General features: G+C 39.1%; 1 protein-coding gene across 1 annotated transcript in view; it reads left to right on the top strand.

Moving 5' to 3' along the window:
* Positions 1 to 23,580, top strand: part of edar (ectodysplasin A receptor) — a 57,630-nt gene that overhangs the window by 10,613 nt on the left and 23,437 nt on the right. Inside the window, exons 2-3 of the mRNA XM_052143153.1 lie at positions 4,532 to 4,606; positions 15,889 to 16,011. Of these exons, the coding sequence (XP_051999113.1) occupies positions 4,556 to 4,606; positions 15,889 to 16,011 (174 nt within the window). The 5' untranslated portion in view covers positions 4,532 to 4,555. The remainder of the gene's footprint in view (positions 1 to 4,531; positions 4,607 to 15,888; positions 16,012 to 23,580) is intronic.

Below are 23,580 nucleotides of genomic sequence, written 5' to 3'. Positions count from 1 at the left end.
TATAGATGTATCTGCCTCACAAGCACAGGCACATCTGCCCTGACCCTTTTCTCAAATTCGTCCAATGGGAATCAAGCAGTGCACGTGTACTGCAGGAAAGTAACAAAAGTTGGCATGTGCAGGACTGCGCCAGGTGAAGTCTGCAATGACATCACTTTGTGTGCACGAACCCTCGCAAACAAGCGGCTGCGTCCAATATTAACCCGCCGCAATCTATTTTAGCTGCTGCAATCAGAACTGAACATGCGCTGCGTCTTGATTATTTAATTGAAGTCCTTTCCGTGCAAACGCGCCTCATTTCTGTGTAAATTTGGATCAGTGCGGATTGTGCTTCATTCACAAAAACCACCTGCTGGAATTTAGATCATGCTATTAATGCTAATAAAAGTATTCAGTCAAATGAATTTTATTTAACAGAGACGTTTGTGAACATTTTCAACCGGTCATATCAGGAAGATCAGATTATTTATTTATTTATTTATTTATTTTATGCATTTGGCAGATGCTTTTATCCAAAGTGACTTACAGTGCACTTATTACAGGGACAATCCCCCCGGAGCAACCTGGAGTTAAGTGTCTTACTCAAGGACACAATGGTGGTGACTGTGGGGATCAAACCAGCAACCTTCTGAGTACCAATGTATTATACAGAGCACTTATTACAGGGACAATCCCCCCGGAGCAACCTGGAGTTAAGTGTCTTACTCAAGGACACAATGGTGGTGACTGTGGGGATCAAACCAGCAACCTTCTGAGTACCAATGTATTATACAGAGCACTTATTACAGGGACAATCCCCCCGGAGCAACCTGGAGTTAAGTGTCTTACTCAAGGACACAATGGTGGTGACTGTGGGGTTCAAACCAGCAACCTTCTGATTACCAGATTACCAGTTATGGTGCTTAGACCACAACACCACCATCTACGCAATAGCACGTGCAAATTGCGTTCACAGCGAATTTGTGGGCACGTTTGCATTCCTTTAATTCCTTTAGTGAATCGGGCGCTTCACGTGCCAAAAATCGGTGCTTTTACCGGCCGCAATTCATTCTTGGTGAATTCCCCCATTAATATGCAATCTTATGCATTCTGCTTCTAAAGTTATTGTTTCTTGTTTCTTGTTTCATGAAAATATTGTTTTCTGTGAATTGGCGATTCGGTTCTAATCCTGATTTTGCAGCACAACAGTGAAAGTTAAACTGTTCCTGTGTTGATGAGCCTAGATAGAAAGAGAATGGGACAGTTTTGCAACAAGGACCGTTCGTTCCGATGGTGAAAACGGTCTATTAACTCCACAGAAGCGTTTGGGGTTATCTGAGCAATGGCGGAGTGTTCGGGAAACCTGTTTAGAAACAACCATTATTTTTGCAATTCCATTAAGTGAAACTAGTGGTGCAGAAATGACACACATCAGCTTACACAAGGGAAACCAAACTGTGCCTGAAGGTCATAAATGTGTATCTTTCTGTCTCGAGCCCGTGTGATAAATGATCATTCTCAACAGTGCCGTTTCTGTCATTTTTGTCATCTCAAGAGACAAGCTCCGTTTAACTACACAAATCTGTTGTTTACTGTTCTTATCAACGTTTACCAGTTTGGAACTTTGTGTTTCCGTGTATTTTTTACAGTGTATATTAAAACCAACTGCTGTAATCCAAGCGTAGCTTTCCCACATAGAGAGAATGATCATAGGGGCTGTTTGGCTCAAGCATTTGTACACTGTGCCGCTCTCATATCAGGGGTGTTGATGCGGGGGACATTTCTCGAGTTTAAATGACAGTGGCACCCCTATAAAACATGTTAAACTTCTTTGGTTCACCAAACATTAGACATTAGTGCAGTGAACGGATGAGTTTCACACATTTCAGGAGTGTTTCACAATCAAAATTGTCCACAATTGCCTTTTGGGATTCAATACTGCTCACCATGTGACAGGAAGTGTTTATTTAAACAACGACAAAAGACAAAGAGACAACCGTTGTAAAAGAATAGACGCAAGAGATATTGCTGGAGATATTGCAACACATTGTGACATTAGCATAAGAGATAAATAAAACGAGTTTTCTCTTGAACGCCCCAATGTCGTGAGGGGTGCGTGAACTGTTGCTCTCGTGTCCTATCATGAACACACACAGGAGATCAACGGTCAGTGAACATTTACACTAAATATCACATTATATTTCAGTTTCTCATCAAATCTTATCGTATACTTTCATAACAATCATGAGTCTCATGAATAATTAATTAGACTTCTGAATGATACTTTTGTGTTCTTTTGAAGCTTGAAGAGGTGTCACCATAAACTGCCATTGTATGACATCACTAGCACAACATTTATTCACAATTTCTCCCAAGAAAGTCATGTAGTGTTACAACATGACTGGATGAACTAATCATTTATGCACTATAGTGATTAGCAAATTTATCATTCATCATCAGCAGCATGAGTTTGAGGGCGGGACAACCAGTTTTTCTTACCAATGGATGACGGGGAAGGTTTTAGGTAATCTGTTGAGACAGTAATTACTTTTGGAACTCCGTTTGGTGACGCAAGTGGTGCATAATTTCGACATTTCCGGTTTAATGTTGTGTAGCACAATTATATTTGATTTTATTACGAACAGGACCACACAAAAAAAACTGCAGTGGCCGAGTGCCAGTTACGTATTCCTGAACATGGACCAACAATAATAACACAAGACAACTGATTATCTGATCACCCTCCAGTAACTCTTTTTCTAGACCTTGAGTCACATTTACTTCACACAGAAGTGTTGTTTTAGTGCCCCGAAGGTAAATGTCAGTCTCTGGTCTATTAGTCAGTGTTTTAATGAGGGTGACTTGTATAAGAATGTTGCTGTCTCACTGTCTCGTTGGCTGATTAAAGGCACAGATCACCCAAAAATGAGAATTCTCTCATTTACTCACCCTCATGTCATCCCAGATGTGACTTACTTTCTTCTGCAGAACACAAATGAAGATTTTTAGAAGAATATTTCAGCTCTGTAGGTCCTTACAATGCAAGTAAATGGTGACCAGAACTTTGAAGCTCCAAAAAGCACATAAATGCAGCATAAAAGTAATCCATAAGACACCAGTGGTTTAATCCATGTCTTCAGAAGTGATATGATAGGTGTGGGTGAGAAACACATCAACATTTAAGTCCTTTTTTTTTTAGATTAACATTAAAACTTGTCTGCATGCGACTCCAGTATCTCAAAGGAGATGGATGACGTGAACTCTGTCTCGACTCTCATTGGTAGTCGCTCCAGAATGTCTCACTTCACTTGCATAAAGTTAAACTTATCTTTGTTGTGTCGCTTGTCACGCCCACATCTTGTCACCAAGGTCTCTGTCGCTCGTGTTGTCAGAAGTTGCCAGGCTCTCACTGAAAATTAATGGCATTCTGTCACTTTGTCGGTGTGTGTCGCTGGCAGTGTGAACGGGCTTAAATTTGAGTTCTTCTTTTGTTTTTGGCATTTCGCATTCTTCATGCATATCGAACCCCTACTTTACTGGGCAGGGAGGAGAATTGATAGTAAAAAATAACTTAAATATTGATCTGTTTCTCACCCATACATATCATATCACTTCAGAAGACATGGATTAAACCACTGGTGTCTTATGGATTACTTTTATGCTGCATTTATGTGCTTTTTGGAGCTTCAACGTTCTGGTCATCATTCACTTGCATTGTATGGACCTACAGAGCTGAAATATTCTTCTAAAAATCTTCATTTGTGTTCTGCAGAAGAAAGAAAGTCAAACACGTCTGTGATGACATGAGGGTGAGTAAATAATGACAGAATATTAATTTGAGAGAGAACTGTTTCTTTTTTTGTTTGTTTTACTTGGAGGAATTTAATGCAACTGTTGTGGTGTTTGAAGTTGTTGATAATAAAGTCGTTATTCACAAGTATTTGATAGAACCCCGACAGGCATTAAAAACATTCCTCTATTAAACTTCCATCCAGTCTTTTAAAATAGATCATTATTTTTATTAACAAACATAGAAATATGTCACTTTAGCACAATGGTGTTGAGTGATGATGGATTAATTAAGTACACTGTCATGAAAGATCTCTGCAGCACATGTTGGTGTAAGTGATGTTGTCTGTGCACGAGGAAGTTTCATGACTGTCAAATTGCAATAAATCTATTAGCACTGCAGTATTTAAAATAAATGTGATTTAAGAATATTAGATGAATCAAGCCCTGGTCCGATGACTGTTCGTATTCTGTTAGCTGTAAATTCACAATCCCACCTAGTGTGATGTTTTTATTAATGCAGTTTCCAATAAATCTGACTGTTTGTCTTCAATCTAATGTTGGCAAAACTTCATGAGACAATGTTTTTAAGTGCAAATATGAAGTACTAAATGTGCATGCATGTTCAGAAACCATCTAGAGGAGCGTCAGTGTTAGAAATAAAGCACCCTATGACATGCAGACACATGTGTTACATACATCCCCTTTCTTCCCACAATTCATCAGTTTTCACACATGCGATCATGTCTTTCTCTGCTCACAGACCTGCGGAGGTGAAGACACAAACATGGGCCAGAACGGAGGACGAGCACGATCATGTGTCCTGTGTTTTCTGCTGGTAAGTCCTGCGCTGTTCACCTGCATCAGACACCAAAAACAGTGGAGAATATTGAGCTGTCAGAAGCAATAAACAGGGAAATTTGATCATACAACACAATTCTTGTAAAAGGCATGTTTGCAGAATTTTCTGGCCGGCTCTGGTAAATAATATGAGTCCCGAGGTTCAGACGGGGAAACATCTAAAATAATATAAGCATAGATGCCATTTAATTTATTGCAGAGTTATAAATCATGACCACTGTTTCTGGTTACGGCAGACTAAACTAAAGCAGCCTAATTGTGTGTTGAGGATAAATGAGGTGTGTTTCTGGATAAATAGACTTAAACTGAGTGAGTGTGTCTGAGTCCCGAACAGTGTTTGAGAGACTATTCCATAGTTTAGGAGCCAAATATGAATAGGATCTTCCTCCTTTTGTGGATTTTGATATTCTAGGAACTATTAACATGCCAGAATTTTGTGATTGTAATGAACGTGATGGAATATAGCGTGACAGAAGATCACTTAAGTACTGCGGAGAACATTCAAAGATTTGTATGTAGTTACAGAATATAACAATGAACATGGAATTTAACAGGAAACAATGTAACGATGATAAAATGGGGCTAATATGATCATATTTCTTGGTTCAGCACTCTGGCTGCTGCATTTTGAACCAATTGAAGTTTATTTATTGATCTTGCTGGACATCCTCCCAGTAATGCTTTACAATAATCTAGTCTTGAGGTCATGAACGCATGAATTAGTTTTTCAGCATCAGCAACAGAGAGCATGTGCCGTAATTTAGCAATATTTCTGAGGTGGAAGAATGCTGTGCTACAAACATTTGTAATTTGATTTTCAAAGGACACATTGGTATCAAATATAACACCTAAGTTCTTCGCTGTTGAAGATGATGTAACAGAACATCCATCTAATTATGGTCAAATTATATTTTAGCTGCTTATTTTTAGAGGTTTTTGGTCCAATAATTAGAACCTCTGTTTTGTCAGAATTGAGGAGAAGGAAATTTCTGGCCATCCAATCTTTTATTTAATTGATACACTCTGCTATTTTTGAGAAATGTGAAATCTCATCAGGTTTTGAAGAAATATAAAGTTGTGTATCGTCAGCATAGCAGTGGAAACATATTCCACGATTCCTGATAATATCTCCCAGGGGAAGCATATACATGGAGAAAAGCAGAAGCCCTAAAACTGATCCCTGTGGCACTCCATACTTGTTTAATTTGACAATTCCTCGCTTACACATACAAAGTGGTAGCGGTCTGCTAAATATGACCTAAACCATGCTAATGCAAGTCCACAGATGCCAACATAATTCTCCAGCCTATTCAAGAGAATGTCGTGATCTATCGTGTCGAATGCGCCACTAAGATCTAAAAGCACTAGAAGAGAAATGCAGCCGTGATCAGATGATAAGAGTCATGTGTAACTCTGATTAGTGCAGTCTCTGTACTGTGATGAGGCCTAAATACTGACTGAAATTCTAATTGCCATTTTAAAGTTTCTTGGGACATGTCCTAAGCATAGCGAGGAGTTAATGATATTAAGGAGAAGTTCTGAAATTACAGGGGATACCTCTTTTAAGAGCTTAGTTGGTATAGGATCTAACAAACATGTTGTGGCTTTTGATGTTTCGATAAGTTTTGTTAGCTCTGCATGACCTATGTCAGAGAAAGATTGAAGTTGCTCTTGAGGAAAATTATGAGACACTGTTTTCTGAGGTGCATTGACAGATGATTGCATAGTTCCAATTTTATTTGATTATTTCAAGTTTATCAGTAAAGAAATTCTGCTCTGGTCCTGGGTGTGCGAGGATGCCAGTGTGTGCTCACATGGAGATTTGATGCCGGCTCCCAGAGAAGTGGTGTGCTCTGCGTTTTAAAAACAGCAGTGATGAAGCATTATTCACAACATGTGTGCTTCATCCACCGCTGTCAGAACGAGGCTTATTAATTATGCACCTCTTCTCGCTGTCCCGCCCAACTCCCGTCGTGAGCCTGGCTGAAGGGCGGCCCTAAGAGTCGGGGTGATGAGGACGAGATGGAGGGGCGGATCATTCCGCCACAGTGTGCATGTGAGTAGTATGAATAGATTCCAGACATACTTCCTGTAACAAGGTTAAGGTTGGGAAAGGAGGTGGCGGGAACTGGCTGAACTGTTAAAATAATGTTTTAAATAACAAGTTTTAAAAACGTATCCCTCTCCTTGGCTGATTAGCCCGATTGCCCTCCTCCTCCTCGTCACACTTCCATAACCATAAGTTGGGCATTCATTACTATGACATGTCATGCATCCAAGTGGGAAAGAAATACTCAATGAATGATGGTAAAATAACTTTTTCTGTTTTACCAGTGAAACCTGCATCACTTCTACACACTGTACTCATTCTAGTACACTGTATACAATTATTAATGCATCGTATCTAAGAAATTAATACATTTGCATAAAAAGTTCATTAGTTGACTGACATGTATATCTAGTATTCCGAGTTTCCCACTTGTAAATACATCTTCACTAGATCACCACCATTTTTATTTAATCTAGCGTTTAAGCGTGACGTCCTCAGCTCCAGAGGGATTATGGGATTATGGGGCGTAAAGTCGCCATCATCTTGCCAGATGTAGTAGGTCATCCAGGTGTTTCTTGCATACTGTTTAATGAATACTGATATACTGCACCATTGGCACACTGGTTTGGGCATTCTGCATAGATGCCAAGATAAATCTCGACTTCCAGTTTTGTGATGTTTCATATCAGACTTTCTACTATGTGGAAATTGAAAACATCTCAGGACGAGGAGTGAAAGCAGAAGAGAATACTACACAGTTTTCATTCGCCCCTGATTAAACTCGACACAAACACTGACAGCAGTCGATCTGATCGCGGGTGGTTTTGCCCGACGACATTGAAGAGCGACTACAAAGGTGTCTTTGAGCGGAGCGAGTCGTGTTAATCTGAATCTGTCTCCATCGCTCTCGCCCACCTTCATTCATGTTTGCGACACAAAATCTATCTGGCAGCGCTCCCAGAACTTTATTTCCCCACGCAGTCTCTTAATGATAGGCTTTTAATTCCCTTTCCAAAAGTCAGGAGATGTTCAAAGACGTTTGGTGCTACTGAGACGCACTGAGGAGGAGATGTCTGTAATCCCACTCATTACAGTAAAATCAGCAGTTCTTTTTTCAATTGAGCCTTTGTTAAAAAAGAAAACTACTGCCACTTGATAATGTTTCTCTATTTTTACTCCCCATTCCTGCTCACAATTTTACCTCATTTGTTCTTGTTTTAAGGATAAATCTAACAAAACATGTGAGGTTTATGTTTAAGACAAACTATTTGTCAGTGAGGAAAGAAACTTAATTTGAGATATATTCACTGAAAATAAGTCTTACAAATTTGCTTCTAGAGTAAATATCCTGTTTTTAGTATGTAAGGGTAATTTGGTAGCACATTTTTATAGTCATTATAATGCATTTATTATGTCTCATTGTATGTTATAACGTCTCACACATAATTGTAACTACAGTTATAATACATTATAATATTTGGTAACAGTTTATAATAACTACATGGTATAAAGTATTTGTAAAGCATTAGTTTATAGTTAATTGATCATTTGTTCCTACATTAATAATACATTAATAAGCTGCATATAAATAGTAGGTTTTTGTATATTTATTTACTTTAGCAAATCATTTATTATTGTTTAATAAGTTCATATATGGTGAGTTTGATAGTGTTTATGATATTGAATATGTAATTAATTGGATACACATTTCTGCTTAATTATTGTGTTTATTAATGTTTGAGGAACACTTACTATTAAATAAATTAATGTTAACCCTCCTGTTAGAGGTCAATCATAATTATTTAAAACCACATCGTTTTTTGTTCGGGAAACAAACTTTGTTACTTTGTCAAGACTACCAAAATGAAACATTTATATTTTTCAGTTAACGTGCCAAAAATATCAATCTTTTTACATGTATGAACAGCTAAGAAGTTAACAATGAGCTACAATATGTTTTTGATGAAAACAATTGGATTATTAATGTTTTATAAGCTTAAAACTCCACCGGGTCAAACCGACCTGAGAATGCAAAAGGTGTATGCAGATTTTGAATGTGATAGGAGGGTTATAAAGGTCGTACTAAAGCACTTACTAATGGCTAGCTAATCATTTTGTGTGACCTAATCTAAAGTGATATATGCATAAACATTTATTAACATGGTTAAAAAAGTATGGCCAGCTGGCCAGGGCCAGTGTGAGAGTTTCGGGTCAGTTCTGCATTATCACAAAATCTTATATTTGTTGATCCTGTAAATGTGTTTTACGAGTGTCCGAGTGTGATAACAGTGATGCTCTGTTGTGCTCAAGTTATTTGACAAAAAATAATGAATGTGTTTCAGATTCAGCTGTGAAGATGTGATTGAAACGCCTCATTTAATAAAATATTTTAATTCGATGAATGCTTTATGAATTAGAGATTTGAGATTTTGTGATTAAGATGCCGTACATCATCACTGTCCAGAAGCGCTGCCGACTTCTCTAGACTCGCTCTCAACTTTAGTAAACTTTTGTTAATCAACACCTATCTAAAAGAGTATAATGCATTATAAATTAGGTAGCGTAAAAAGCAGCATAGTGTTAACAGTCATAAGGATTGACATGATCATATACCATAATAAGTGGTCTTGACCTTCTATAAGTTACAAAGGCCATTTCTTCTTATATACAGTTATAACATAAACTTGTAATATACAGTACATTACAAGTCAAGCTTATATAATGCAATGTATAGAAAAATGCACAGAATACAAAGGAACACACTTTCACAATGCACATTTACAAGATAAAAACATATGTCATGTCATGTAATATCTTATAACCACGTCAAATATCGTATGGATGTTTATAAGACATTGCTATTGTCACTTTACTTAAACACACCTAATATATATAATAAAAATAGATATAATACATTATAATTTCTGCAGATAAAATTAGATGTTGGTCATGCTATAATGCATTATATTTTCTATGAATAGTTCAGTATTATAATGTATAATGATTGTGGTTTCACATTTATTACATAAATATAACATATTATATGAGACTTTACACGTGCCTTATAATGCATTTATAACAACCTTACACATGCATTATAATGCATTTATAACACCCTCACACATGCATTATAATGCATTTAAAACACCCTCACACATGCATTATAATGCATATAAAACAACCTCACACGTGCATTATAATGCATTTATAACAAACTTACATGTGTATTATAATGCATTTATAACAACCTTACACGTGCATTATAATGCATTTATAACAACCTTACACGTGCATTATAATGCATGTATAACAACCTTACATGTGCATTATAATGCATTTATAACACCCTACATTGCATTATAAACATGGGCTTCATAGAAAGTGTTACCTATAATTTAACAGGAAAACAAGATAAAAAATCATAATAAAGAAAATATTTTTTTCCATTGTTAGTACTCACAATGGTGTTCATGTTGATGAAGCAACCTTGCACATTCTGAAACTTTAAATCAAAGCATCACTCTTTTCTCTCCTCCTCCACATTCCTTCAGTTTTCAATTCCCAAAACATAAATTATGTTTATCGGATGAAGTTACCAAATGGGATTTGAGGCGAAACAACAAGTTTGTTATTTGTGGATTTTGGCTTTTCACCCACAGCAGCATTTCCTCACAGACACAAACATTCAAACACACTCACTCGTTCATTTGCTTACATGCCACAAATAAACACACTGGAAATGTTTGACCAGCGTAACTCAACACAGACAGACGAACGGATGAAGTCATGCGACATTCATTATGTTGCCAAACACTGCGAGTGAAACAGGAATGTAATTAGATGTGTGGGCGGAGCCGGATGTTGATTGGGTCTTGCTGAATGATATGGTTTATGGTTCGTTCTGAGGGTCTGACTGCGGTATCAGGGTGCTGAGCTGCATTTAATGTGGGTATGCAGATTTCTATGAGCACAATATACTGGTCAGCTCTACTCACCCAACAGTAAGATCTTTCAATGTAAATACTATGACCTTACAGACTCTATGAAATGTGTCTTCTAGTTCATATCTGTTAACTTTGAGGTCATAGATAGTTTAACTTTAGCAGATATATACATTTTATATTTACAGATATTTATGTCCTCTCCCCATATTACAAATACCACTTCTGATAATCAATAGCAAGTAACAAATCAGGGTTGATGGCTTTGACGTAAACGAAAGGCTTATAGAGTGCAGCAGTCCTGTTCTGGAAGTAAAAATCCCATTCATATTTTATATAATCATTGACTTCTGAGACATCGGTATGTATCCATTCCGGCTGCATGATTAATTGAGTTAAGATTGAAATCACAATATGGTCTTGCACGATTACAAAAGCTTGAAAGGTTGCGTTTAAAAATAGACCGCAATCAGCACTTCAGTCAGCATTGTGTAAGCAAGCGGCGCCCTCTAGCGGTCTGAACAGCATTTTCCATTATCCATCAAACTGTTGTTAACTGTTAATTTTGCAAAATGTATGCAAAATATGAATATGTAATGGACAATACTGTACTGTATACACTATATACAACACAAACATCTAATATGTTTTAGATGTACATAATAACCTTTAATCACCTCAATCATCATGCTAGGCTATTTAGTTATTTTGTATTATATTTATCTTCTATTTATCTTTCATTGTGGCTCTCTTTAAAACGTTGGCTTGTCATGTGTTCAACAGATCCAATCCATGTTCAATAGAAATTATTTATTGTTAGAAAAAAGCTTTTGTGCCACTTTTTATACTTTTTAAACAGAATTTATGAGCAAAACAGTGATCTGATAATAAAATACTGGTATCGGCATCGGCGAATAGTTTTTTGTTAAAATCGGTATCATATCATCCAAAAAATGGGGTTGTGTTGGGTTTAGGGGTTGTGTTGGGTTTAGGGGTTGTGTTGGGTTTAGGGGATGTGTTGGGTTTAGGGGGTGTGTTGGGTTTAGGGATTGTGTTGGGTTTATGGGTTGTGTTGGGTTTAGGGGATGTGTTGGGTTTAGGGGTTGTGTGAGGTTTAGGGGTTGTGTTGGGTTTAGGGGATGTGTTGGGTTTAGGGGTTGTGTTGGGTTTAGGGGATGTGTTGGGTTCAGGGCTTGTGTTGGGTTCAGGGCTTGTGTTGGGTTCAGGGCTTGTGTTGGGTTCAGGGGGTGTGTTTGGTTTAGGGGTTGTGTTGGGTTTAGGGCTTGTGTTGGGTTTAGGGGTTGTGTTGGGTTCAGGGGATGTGTTGGGTTCAGGGCTTGTGTTGGGTTCAGGGCTTGTGTTGGGTTTAGGGGTTGTGTTGGGTTTAGGGGATGTGTTGGGTTTAGGGGGTGTGTTTGGTTTAGGGGTTGTGTTGGGTTTAGGGGATGTGTAGGGTTTAGGGGATCTGTAGGATTTAGGGGTTGTGTAGGGTTTAGGGGGTGTGTTTGGTTTAGGGGGTGTGTTTGGTTTAGGGGTTGTGTTGGGTTTAGAGGTTGTGTTGGGTTTAGGGGGTGTGTTTGGTTTAGGGGTTGTGTTGGGTTTAGGGGATGTGTAGGGTTTAGGGGATGTGTAGGGTTTAGGAGATGTGTTGGGTTTAGGGGGTGTGTTGGGTTTAGGGGTTGTGTTGGGTTTAGGGGATGTGTTGGGTTCAGGGGTTGTGTTGGGTTCAGGGCTTGTGTTGGGTTTAGGGGATGTGTTGGGTTTAGGGGGTGTGTTGGGTTTAGGGGTTGTGTTGGGTTTAGGGGTTGTGTTGGGTTTAGGGGGTGTGTTGGGTTTAGGGGTTGTGTTGGGTTTAGGGGATGTGTAGGGTTTAGGAGATGTGTTGGGTTTAGGTGATGTGTTGGGTTTAGGGGGTGTGTTGGGTTTAGGGGGTGTGTTGGGTTTAGGGGATGAGTTGTGTTTAGGGGTCGTGTTGGGTTTAGGGGTCGTATTGGGTTCAGGGGTCGTGTTGGGTTCAGGGGTCGTGTTGGGTTCAGGGCTTGTGTTGGGTTCAGGGCTTGTGTTGGGTGTAGGGGTTGTGTTAGGATGGGTTTAGGGGTTGTGTTAGGATGGGTTTAGGGGATGTGTTGGGTTTAGGGGTTGTGTTGGGTTTAGGGGATGTGTTGGGTTTAGGGGATGTGTTGGGTTTAGGGGATGTGTTGGGTTTAGGGGTTGTGTTGGGTTTAGGGGTTGTGTTGGGTTTAGGGGATGTGTTGGGTTTAGGGGATGTGTTGGGTTTAGGGGGTGTGTTGGGTTTAGGGATTGTGTTGGGTTTATGGGTTGTGTTGGGTTCAGGGCTTGTGTTGGGTTTAGGGGTTGTGTTGGGTTTAGGGGTTGTGTTGGGTTCAGGGCTTGTGTTGGGTTCAGGGCTTGTGTTGGGTTTAGGGGGTGTGTTGGGTTTAGGGGTTGTGTTGGGTTTAGGGGATGTGTTGGGTTTAGGGGATGTGTTGGGTTTAGGGGGTGTGTTGGGTTTAGGGGATGTGTTGGGTTTAGGGGGTGTGTTGGGTTTAGGGGATGTGTTGGGTTTAGGGGATGTGTTGGGTTTAGGGGTTGTGTTGGGTTTAGGGGTTGTGTTGGGTTTAGGGGGTGTGTTGGGTTTAGGGGATGTGTTGGGTTTAGGGGTTGTGTTGGGTTTAGGGGTTGTGTTGGGTTTAGGGGATGTGTTAGGATGGGTTTAGGTGATGTGTTAGGATGGGTTTAGGTGATGTGTTGGGTTTAGGGGTAGTGTTGGGTTTAGGGGATGTGTTAGGATGGGTTTAGGTGATGTGTTGGGTTTAGGGGTTGTGTTGGGTTTAGGGGTTGTGTTGGGTTTAGGGGTTGTGTTGGGTTTAGGGCTTGTGTTGGGTTTAGGGGATGTGTTAGGATGGGTTTAGGTGATGTGTTGGGTTTAGGGGTAGTGTTGGGTTTAGGGGTTGTGTTGGGTTTAGGGGATGTGTTAGGATGGGTTTAGGGGGTGTGTTGGGTTTAGGGGTTGTGTTGGGTTTAGGGGATGTGTTGGGTTTAGGGGTTGTGTTGGGTTCAGGGCTTGTGTTGGGTTTAGGGGATGTGTTGGGTTTAGGGGGTGTGTTGGGTTTAGGGGATGTGTAGGGTTTAGGAGATGTGTTGGGTTTAGGGGGTGTGTTGGGTTTAGGGGTGTGTTGGGTTTAGGGGTTGTGTTGGGTTTAGGGGGTGTGTTGGGTTTAGGGGATGAGTTGTGTTTAGGGGTCATGTTGGGTTTAAGGGTCGTATTGGGTTCAGGGGTCGTGTTGGGTTCAGGGGTTGTGTTGGGTTCAGGGCTTGTGTTGGGTTCAGGGCTTGTGTTGGGTTTAGGGGATGTGTTGGGTTTAGGGGATGTGTTGGGTTTAGGGGTTGTGTTGAGTTTAGGGGATGTGTTGGGTTTAGGGGTTGTGTTGGGTTTAGGGGTTGTGTTGGGTTTAGGGGATGTGTTGGGTTTAGGGGTTGTGTTGGGTTTAGGGGATGTGTTGGGTTTAGGGGTTGTGTTGGGTTTAGGTTTTGTGTTGGGTTTAGGGGGTGTGTTGGGTTCAGGGGATGTGTTGGGTTTAGGGGTTGTGTTGGGTTTAGGGGTTGTGTTGGGTTTAGGGGTTGTGTTGGGTTTAGGGGTGTGTTGGGTTTAGGGGTTGTGTTGGGTTTAGGGGTTGTGTTAGGATGGGTTTAGGGGTTGTGTTGGGTTTAGGGGTTGTGTTAGGATGGGTTTAGGGGATGTGTTGGGTTTAGGGGTTGTGTTGGGTTTAGGGGATGTGTTGGGTTTAGGGGTTGTGTTGGGTTTAGAGGTTGTGTTAGGTTTAGGGGATGTGTAGGGTTTAGGGGATGTGTTGGGTTTAGGGGGTGTGTTGGGTTTATGGATTGTGTTGGGTTTATGGGTTGTGTTGGGTTCAGGGGTTGTGTTGGGTTTAGGGGATGTGTTGGGTTTAGGGGATGTGTTGGGTTTAGGGGTTGTGTTGGGTTTAGGGGTTGTGTTGGGTTCAGGGCTTGTGTTGGGTTCAGGGCTTGTGTTGGGTTTAGGGGTTGTGTTGGGTTTAGGGGTTGTGTTGGGTTTAGGGGGTGTGTTGGGTTTAGGGGATGTGTTTGGTTTAGGGGATGTGTTGGGTTTAGGGGGTGTGTTGGGTTTAGGGGATGTGTTGGGTTTAGGGGGTGTGTTGGGTTTAGGGATGTGTTGGGTTTAGGGGGTGTGTTGGGTTTAGGGGATGTGTTGGGTTTAGGGGTTGTGTTGGGTTTAGGGGATGTGTTGGGTTTATGGGTTGTGTTGGGTTTAGGGGTTGTGTTGGGTTTAGGGGATGTGTTGGGTTTAGGGGTTGTGTTGGGTTCAGGGGTTGTGTTGGGTTTAGGGGGTGTGTTGGGTTTAGGGGATGTGTTGGGTTTAGGGGTTGTGTTGGGTTTAGGGGTTGTGTTGGGTTTAGGGGATGTGTTAGGATGGGTTTAGGTGATGTGTTGGGTTTAGGGGTAGTGTTGGGTTTAGGGGATGTGTTAGGATGGGTTTAGGTGATGTGTTGGGTTTAGGGGTAGTGTTGGGTTTAGGGGATGTGTTGGGTTTAGGGGTTGTGTTGGGTTTAGGGGGTGTGTTGGGTTTAGAGGATGTGTTGGGTTTAGGGGTTGTGTTGGGTTTAGGGGATGTGTTGGGTTTAGGGGATGTGTTAGGATGGTTTTAGGTGATGTGTTGGGTTTAGGTTTAGTGTTGGGTTTAGGGTTGTGTTGGGTTTAGGGGATGTGTTAGGATGGGTTTAGGGGTTGTGTTGGGTTTAGGGGTTGTGTTAGGATGGGTTTAGGGGTTGTGTTGGGTTTAGGGGATGTGTTGGGTTTAGGGGTTGTGTTGGGTTCAGGGGATGTGTTGGGTTTAGGGGTTGTGTTGTCCAGGGATGTGTTAGGTTTAGGGTTGTGTTGGGTTTAGGGGATGTGTTAGGATGGGTTTAGGGGTTGTGTTGGGTTTAGGGGATGTGTTGGGTTTAGGGGATGTGTTGGGTTTAGGGGATGTGTTAGGATGGGTTCAGGGGTTGTGTTGGGTTTAGGGGTAGTGTTAGGTTTAGGGGTTGTGTTGGGTTTAGGGGTTGTGTTGGGTTTAGGGGATGTGTTGGGTTCAGGGGATGTGTTGGGTTTAGAGGTTGTGTTGGGTTTAGGGGTAGGGTTAGGTTTAGGGGGATAGAATGTATAGTTTGTACAGTATAAAAATCATTACGTCTATGGAGAGTCCTCATAATGATAGCTGCACCAACATGTGTGTTTGTTTGTTTGCAGGTGTCCAGCATGTGTTTTGTAAGTGCAGAATACTTCAGCTGTGGTGAGAATGAATTTTCCAATCACACAAGCAACAGTTGTCAACCGTGCCCACAGTGCCAACCAGGACAGGAGCCTTATATGGTGAGAAACACACACACACTCATGCTGAACAAATAAATATTATATGTACTCTAGAAGATATGTATGACTTCAGGAGCAACAACATGGTCAATATGAACGGTCATTGTATGGAATAGAGCTGCAAGAAATGAAAATGTAATATTTAAGGAGATAATAAGGGTGAGTAAATAAGGATTATGATTATGTTTAAGTGATCTGTTCCTTCAGGAAAGATTTGTGAGAGAACTAAACATGTTGTTGAAGTTGATGTGGACCACCCAGACAGAAACACTCACTCGCTGCGCTGGCATCAAATGATACTTCAAAAGAGCTCGACTGCTTAAAGAGACAGGCTTCTGTTAGCTGAACGCTTTCAAAAGATGGTGAAAATGTAGTTGATTTGTTTTTATTGCAGATGTTCCTCAGTTGGCATTAACTTTTAACACGTGACACACCTGATCCATTAACTAACGTTAACGAATGGAAAGACAAAATAAATAGTGTCTTTAGGATTTAATATATTGTTTATTTGCATTTTATTGAACATAAGTTTATCATTGACCGTTCACAGAAATCTGTTTTACAGCTGAATTCATCAATCAGTCTGAGATTTATTATATGGACTTGTTTAAGGACACGTCAATGTACACCTGCATCAGACGGACACGTCAATGTACACCTGCATCAGACGGACACGTCAATGTACACCTGTGTCAGACGGACACGTCAATGTACACCTGTGTCAGACGGACACTTTCGGATCGTTTTTAGGTTGCTGTGTCAAGTTTACAGTCGAAAAACACGTCTTGAGATCCCTGCGTTCAGAATTGCCCTCCATCAAGCTATTTAAATGCCATGAATGCGTCCGTCCTTATGTTGTGCTGTCCAAAGAGTCGGTTTGTTCTCTGTATGAGCTGCTCGTTGCCTCTACAGGAGTGTCACTTACTGCCCCCTGGAGGACACAGGTGCTACTTCAAGCATGTATTACTGTCGAAGGACATGATTAATTGTGTTTTTTATGTGTTATATTTTATATAATTAGTCACACTGAATTAATACATTAAATCAACATAGTTATAATAATATAATTTTTATCCGTCATTTGTTACTTTTACATTATTTTTGTATTGAAAGGAAAATTGTTCTCACTGTTGCTGACGCCGTCAAGCTTTCCAAACGGCATCCGTTCGGCTGAAAACATGGGGAGAACAGCAATCTCTTAATAATTACCTTAGGAATGATTAAACTGCACTTTTGGAAACCATGAAAATATACTTATAGTTAAAAGGTTTATAGTAATGAATCAAAGGCGAAATCCAAATATATATATGCATGTATATATATATATATATTTATAAATATATATTTAGTTTTTAAGAATCAAAGCAAACGCTTACATGTTCAATTAAAAGAGGGAAGACTCATTTTCTGCTTAAATTATTTACAGTATTTATACATGATATATATTGTTTCATTGCATTTGACATGACAGGTCTACCATCACGTTAAACATTGTTTTAAATAAAAAATACAAAAGTTTTTTAATCTTCATAAAAATGTGTATATTGTGAATTATATATATATTTTTTGCCCCAAAATGTATATGGCGCAATGTATTTTTTTACATAGATCGCCCGCCCTTACCCTCGATCATTCTAGTTTCTATGCTCTGAAATTGCATTAATAGTGTGCTGAATATGTGAGATGAACTCCAGCGTAAATATGCATCATTCCTGAAGTAAACAGCTTTTGCAGGTATATGTACATACTAGTAAAGTACAGTGTTGCATAATTAGACACTGCCTCACTGATTGTTGGGGCTGGCACTGAACATTATTCCTGCCTAATCTTATATATTTTGCTCTTTTTTTCTTCAGTTAACGGCAGCATGAACCTGTGATCTAAATCAAACTCTCTTTCATTTCACAGTTCTCTAACCTGCACAGGTGATGCCACACAGGGCATTTAAAACACATGAACGGCTCTGTTGACCGTAGCTGCTCTCATAAATGTCTGCCTTCTAACGGCGCTTTAAATCAAACAGAGAAACTTCAAAGATCTCGCTCTGAAATGAAAGACAGTGAGGGTCGGTCTTCCTCTGGAAATAAGAGATGAAATGATTAATGATCTAGTCGGGTTTGGAGTCAGACGGCTTTACAGGGGAATATTTTTTCAGCAGGTAATAAAGGTGACGGTTCAGAGGTTTAATGAGTCCTGGTGTCGCGGTCACTTCCTGTGATTTCAGCCTTAAAGGGACAGTTCACCCAAAAATCAAACATCAGAATTGTCAGATATAAACACATATAAAAGTAGTTTGAGAGTGTAGAGATTGCGAATCGATTGCATCATTCACAGTGAGTCATTACAGTGGGCGGAGCTAAGTCAAGAGATATCTTTTCCCATCAGTGATGTTGTGTCTGTGACGAGTCGGCCCTGTGAACAGAACCAGAATTACATGTTTATAAAGTTAGGACAACAAGATATTCTTTTCATTCTGTTTATCATAACATTATAAACAAACAATATTATTTATGAATAATTGGAGTCTGTTTTTTAATTTGGGCGGTTCTCTGAAAATGTTTTTGAAAAATTTGCAATTAGTTCACAGTATGTGTGAATGGTGAGCTTTTAAATTTGATTATGAAAAGTTGTGGGTGGCAGCCCAAAAATGCACCAGAGTTTAAGGGGTTAAATCAGCGCTGCATATCACAGTATGTGTGAATGGCCCTTTTGGCCAAGCTGGTCCGGCTGGTCTAGTTTGATGGTTTAGAGGGGTTTTGGGCACTTTAAGCTGGCCAAGCTTGGAGACCAGTTTAAGCCAGCAAACCACCTTAGACTAGTTTCAGCCGTTTTGTCAGCTGAGATGTGTTGCTGCTTTAGAATATAGCCAAAACTAAATATCTTTGGTAGCATAATCATTCTACTTTTGTATTGGTGATGTCTTAAAACGCTGCCTATATAGTGCGCTCACTAGGTTTTAACTGTATTAAAGTGTTTCGGATGAAACACTATTATTAATCACATAATCTTTACATTCAAACTGAGTGTTTAAACAAGCATGACATGAAATAAAGTGAGTAAATTGATCCATCACTCTCATGCAACACACTGTCATTGCCTCAGATGTTGCAAGAGGAAGTGCATTTGCTCTTATATGTTACAAAACAACATAAATAAAGGTTTGAATGTATTTCAATTGAATAAATACAACATCAAAAATTAATCTTTGACAGAACTGCACATGTAAACACAAGTTTTCTGCATTATAATAAATTATTTAAAAACAGTTACAAGAAAAAAAGCACAAAATTCCTCTAAATATTGCATTCCTGCACAATTCAATAACACTGTGTTCTCTCTGGGCCAAAGATGGTCTTGTTTTAATAAAAGGGGATAAAAGGCTTGAGAGCTTGAAACCATGTTTTACCCCCTGTGTGTGTGTGTGTGTGTGTGTGTGTGTGTGTGTGTGTGTGTGTGTGTGTGTGTGTGTGTGTGTGTGTGTGTGTGTGTGTGTGTGTGAGTGTTAGAGGACGGATGAATGTTGGGGGTAAACATCAGACATCTTTGTGTCAAAATTGAGAAGGACTTTTAAATGAGTTTTAAATGAGACCAGATGAGGTGCAGCAGAAATCCGGTCGCTTTTATCTTTATTTTTCTCTTCAATACTGACGGCGAGTTAAAGTGAATCTGAATGTTACTGGAGGGCAAAACAACAGATATTCACCTCAACACTCATTATGTTAATTAACTGCTCTGTGTTCAGATGAGTGAATGGGAATATTTAAAAATGACAAGAAAATTATTGTTTTACCGCAACATTCCAGGAGTGATTCTGATCAAGTCTTTCATCAAAAGAGACACATTTAGTTTTATAGTAATTATAAGTACTACTCGTTTTTATAAAGCTAAATAAATAACACATGTTTTTGAGACGTTACAGACGTTACATCATAAATGATCATAATTAATTCAGATTCAAAGTAACGTCCAGCATCATCCAATCACAGTCAACCATGTTCAGATAAAATGATCCATTATAAACTCTGAATCTATGAACTGATCATCATTGAGTGTCCAAACATCATCTGCAGCCTGAAACTGAACTTTTGATACGATTTTAGGAGTGAACGCACTTAACTGCATAGAGAGATATAGGATGCTCCCTTGCTCCCTATTTAGTGCATGACTTAACCTCCAGTGTGCTGTCTGTCTGCACTGGTCTCAGAACAGTTATAGGAGAGCTATAGGATGCTCCCTTGCTCCCTATATAGGAATGCATTTATTATGTAAATGAATAGAACTGTATTGTACAGTAATAACTAAATAAAATATAACAGAATGTTTATAGAAATGAAGTTAAATGACCCACAGATGTGTTAGAGTTGAAAGTTATTCAAACTAACATGTTTTTAATCTTTTGAGGAAATGCAGTTCCAGTGTACACGTATGTGGACATCATGTTTATCAGCGCTGACACACGAAAAATGAACAGATATTTTAAAGCAGCATATCAAACGAAACTAGAGACTCTCCTCTTTACAAACAAACAGGTTTCAGTGAACAAACTTAAAGAGATTTCTTACCAGAGACACTTTTGTTGGCGCTGCACCCTTAGGAGCGCTTCACGGAAATCAACGACATGTTGTTATGTCACGTGACTCAGTGCGGCAGAAGTTTAACCCTTAAATGACAGTATGGAGTCTTGTGAACATTATTCAGTCAGTTTTTATTCATTTAAATGATGCGTTGCATAAAGCGAAGCCAAAATACTACGTCCTCGCATGTGGACACGGGGGTCACACGTGGTTAAAGCAAAAGAGAGACAAAGCAAATACTAAGACATTCTCAAATATTATTGTTATTAATTGACATTTTTCAATAAAATGGTTATGCAAATATTATTTTCAATGATAAATGTTGTATTAAAAAGAAAGCAAGATGGAAGCATTTTCACGACTAGTTTCAGACTTTTGGACCGCACTATAATCAATTTGGAAAGTTGGTTCTGTCGCTTCTAAATAGTTTTACTGTGCCACAGATTTGAGGTGTTACATGAATCTGGATTCAATCTGGTTTCTGAAATGTAATATGAATGGTCAATAGAAACCAGATCATCTGAGTTATAGGCATGGTCATGCAAGACTACACATAGAGTATGTGTTCATGTATGGCATGGTTCAGTGTGATGTTTTTCATTAAACAGCACTCGGTGCAGCAGACACTTGTGTTTAAGTGAGGTCGTTTTGGCAGGTCGTGTCAGAGCTGCGCATTTGTCTTTAGTGGTGAACTCATGCAATCAATCTGCTGTGTCCTCTTTAAACAAGCACAAGTTAATATTTAGTGATTATAAACGACTGCATTTTAGATCAAGTTAAACCATCATAGATGACATGGAAATCTTGGAATAGATCCGGAGCTCTTAATGCCCCAGGGCATAAACAATAGAGTTTTGAACCATTTTGCTTAAAGATGAGTGTGTAAATCACTCAGCGCTGATGTTTTGGGCTAGTCGGGATGTTCATACAAACAGAGGAATGTTTTGAAAACGTACACAGTGGAAGGATGTTAAATACTCCGGGTTAAAGACACTTTGTGCGTCGGGTCGCCACTTTCTACCAGCTAAATACGAGACAAGTTATTTTGACTTGATTAACGAGACATTCTTAAATGCTTAAAGTGATTTGGTCGTCCATCTTAGTACATTGTAAACATGCTTTATAATAGCTTTATATGAGAGAAAGAACTCTTATATATCCTTGTGCAACCCCGCGGACTCATGTGTGGACGTTGTATTTTGGCTTTGCTTTATGCAACACGTAATATAAATGAATAAAACAGACTGAATACTGTTCACAAGACTCTAGACTGTCATTTAAGGGTTAAACTTCTGCCATACTGAGTCACGTGACATAACAACATGATGATGATTTCCGTGAAACACTCAACAAAAGCGTCTCTAGTAAGAAATCTCTTTAAGTTTGTTCATTGAAACCTGTTTGTTTGTAAAGAGGAGAGTCTCTAGTTTCGTTTGATATGCTGCTTTAAAACATCTGTTCATGTTTCACGTGTCAGCGCTGATAAACATGATGACCACATACGTGTACACTGGAACTGCATTTCCTCAAAAGATGAAAACATGTTAGTTTGAATAACTTTCAACTCTAACACATCTGTGGGTCATTTAACTTCATTTCTATAAACATTCTGTTATATTTTATTATCACTGTACAATACAGTTCTATTCATTAACATAATAAATGCATATATTACTGTACATTATCATATTGAGAATAAATGTGTCTTTCAGAGGCTTTAAATGGAGTTATGATGAAAATAAGCTGCATTTCAAACTGTTCTGAGACCAGTGCAGACAGACAGCACACTGGAGGTTAAGTCATGCACTAAATAGGGAGCAAGGGAGCATCCTATATCTCTCTATAACTGTTCTGAGACCAGTGCAGACAGACAGCACACTGGAGGTTAAGTCATGCACTAAATAGGGAGCAAGGGAGCATCCTATAGCTCTCCTATAACTGTTCTGAGACCAGTGCAGACAGATGGCACACTGGAGGTTAAGTTATGCACTAAATAGGGAGCAAGGGAGCATCCTATAGCTCTCCTATAACTGTTCTGAGACCAGTGCAGACAGACAGCACACTGGAGGTTAAGTCATGCACTAAATAGGGAGCAAGGAAGCATCCTATATCTCTCTATAACTGTTCTGAGACCAGTGCAGACAGACAGCACACTGGAGGTTAAGTCCATCCACTTTTCACGCTATTTTTTTATCGACAAAGTGAAAATGCATTAAAATTTTTTTTGAAATTTGCCATCTTCTGCCTGTTTCCATTCAAACGGCCTTTTATGGATATTAATGGTGTGCGTGATGACGTCATGCCTAAAAAACACTTCATCACAACAGAAATCTGCCCTGAAGCCGTTTCCATTCAGAAATGTGTTTATCACTAATTCACCTCTCAGATGTCCCGAATTCAACTGAACTTGATCATCATCTAAAATGTATTTTAGCTTCATAATGTCATTTATATTTTCTGAAGAAGCAGTAAATGTGATCTGAGGTAAAGATGGTCAGGTTTAAATTATTTAAAAGTTTTAAAATGTTCAAAAGCTGTTTTTCTGAAAGTGATTCATCGGACAAATAGTTCTGATAGTTTATTGTCTTGAGAAAAGTCTAGAACATTCTGAGAACGTCTTTCTGACGACTTTATTAATCACAGAACAGAGTACGGATAATTTCAGTTTGTGTAAAGAAATATATATATAATATTATATAGGTCTAAAAATATAATTTTCTTTCATTTGGTAATGAATTTTCTTAATTTTATGCTTTTTTCTTTTGGTAATTTATTTAATATCATAAAGGGATTTTTGACGGCATTTTTCCAAAAGTAAACAAAGCAATAATTTAATAGAATTGGGCTGTTAGTGTTCCAAACAAGAACACTGATGTTTTCCTCCTAGTGTTGTGTAATTATTTTTAATTAAAAAACAAAATGCCTGTCTATTATTTTAAACGGTGTGGAAAAGAAACTTCAGTAAATAAACGGATGGATACAGCGATTAAATTAA

The sequence above is a fragment of the Xyrauchen texanus genome, chromosome 14, assembly GCF_025860055.1.
Source record: "Xyrauchen texanus isolate HMW12.3.18 chromosome 14, RBS_HiC_50CHRs, whole genome shotgun sequence".
In the NCBI taxonomy this organism is placed as follows: domain Eukaryota; kingdom Metazoa; phylum Chordata; class Actinopteri; order Cypriniformes; family Catostomidae; genus Xyrauchen; species Xyrauchen texanus.
Note: the sequence above shows the minus strand (reverse complement) of the source record. Positions and strands in the feature narration are given on the sequence as shown.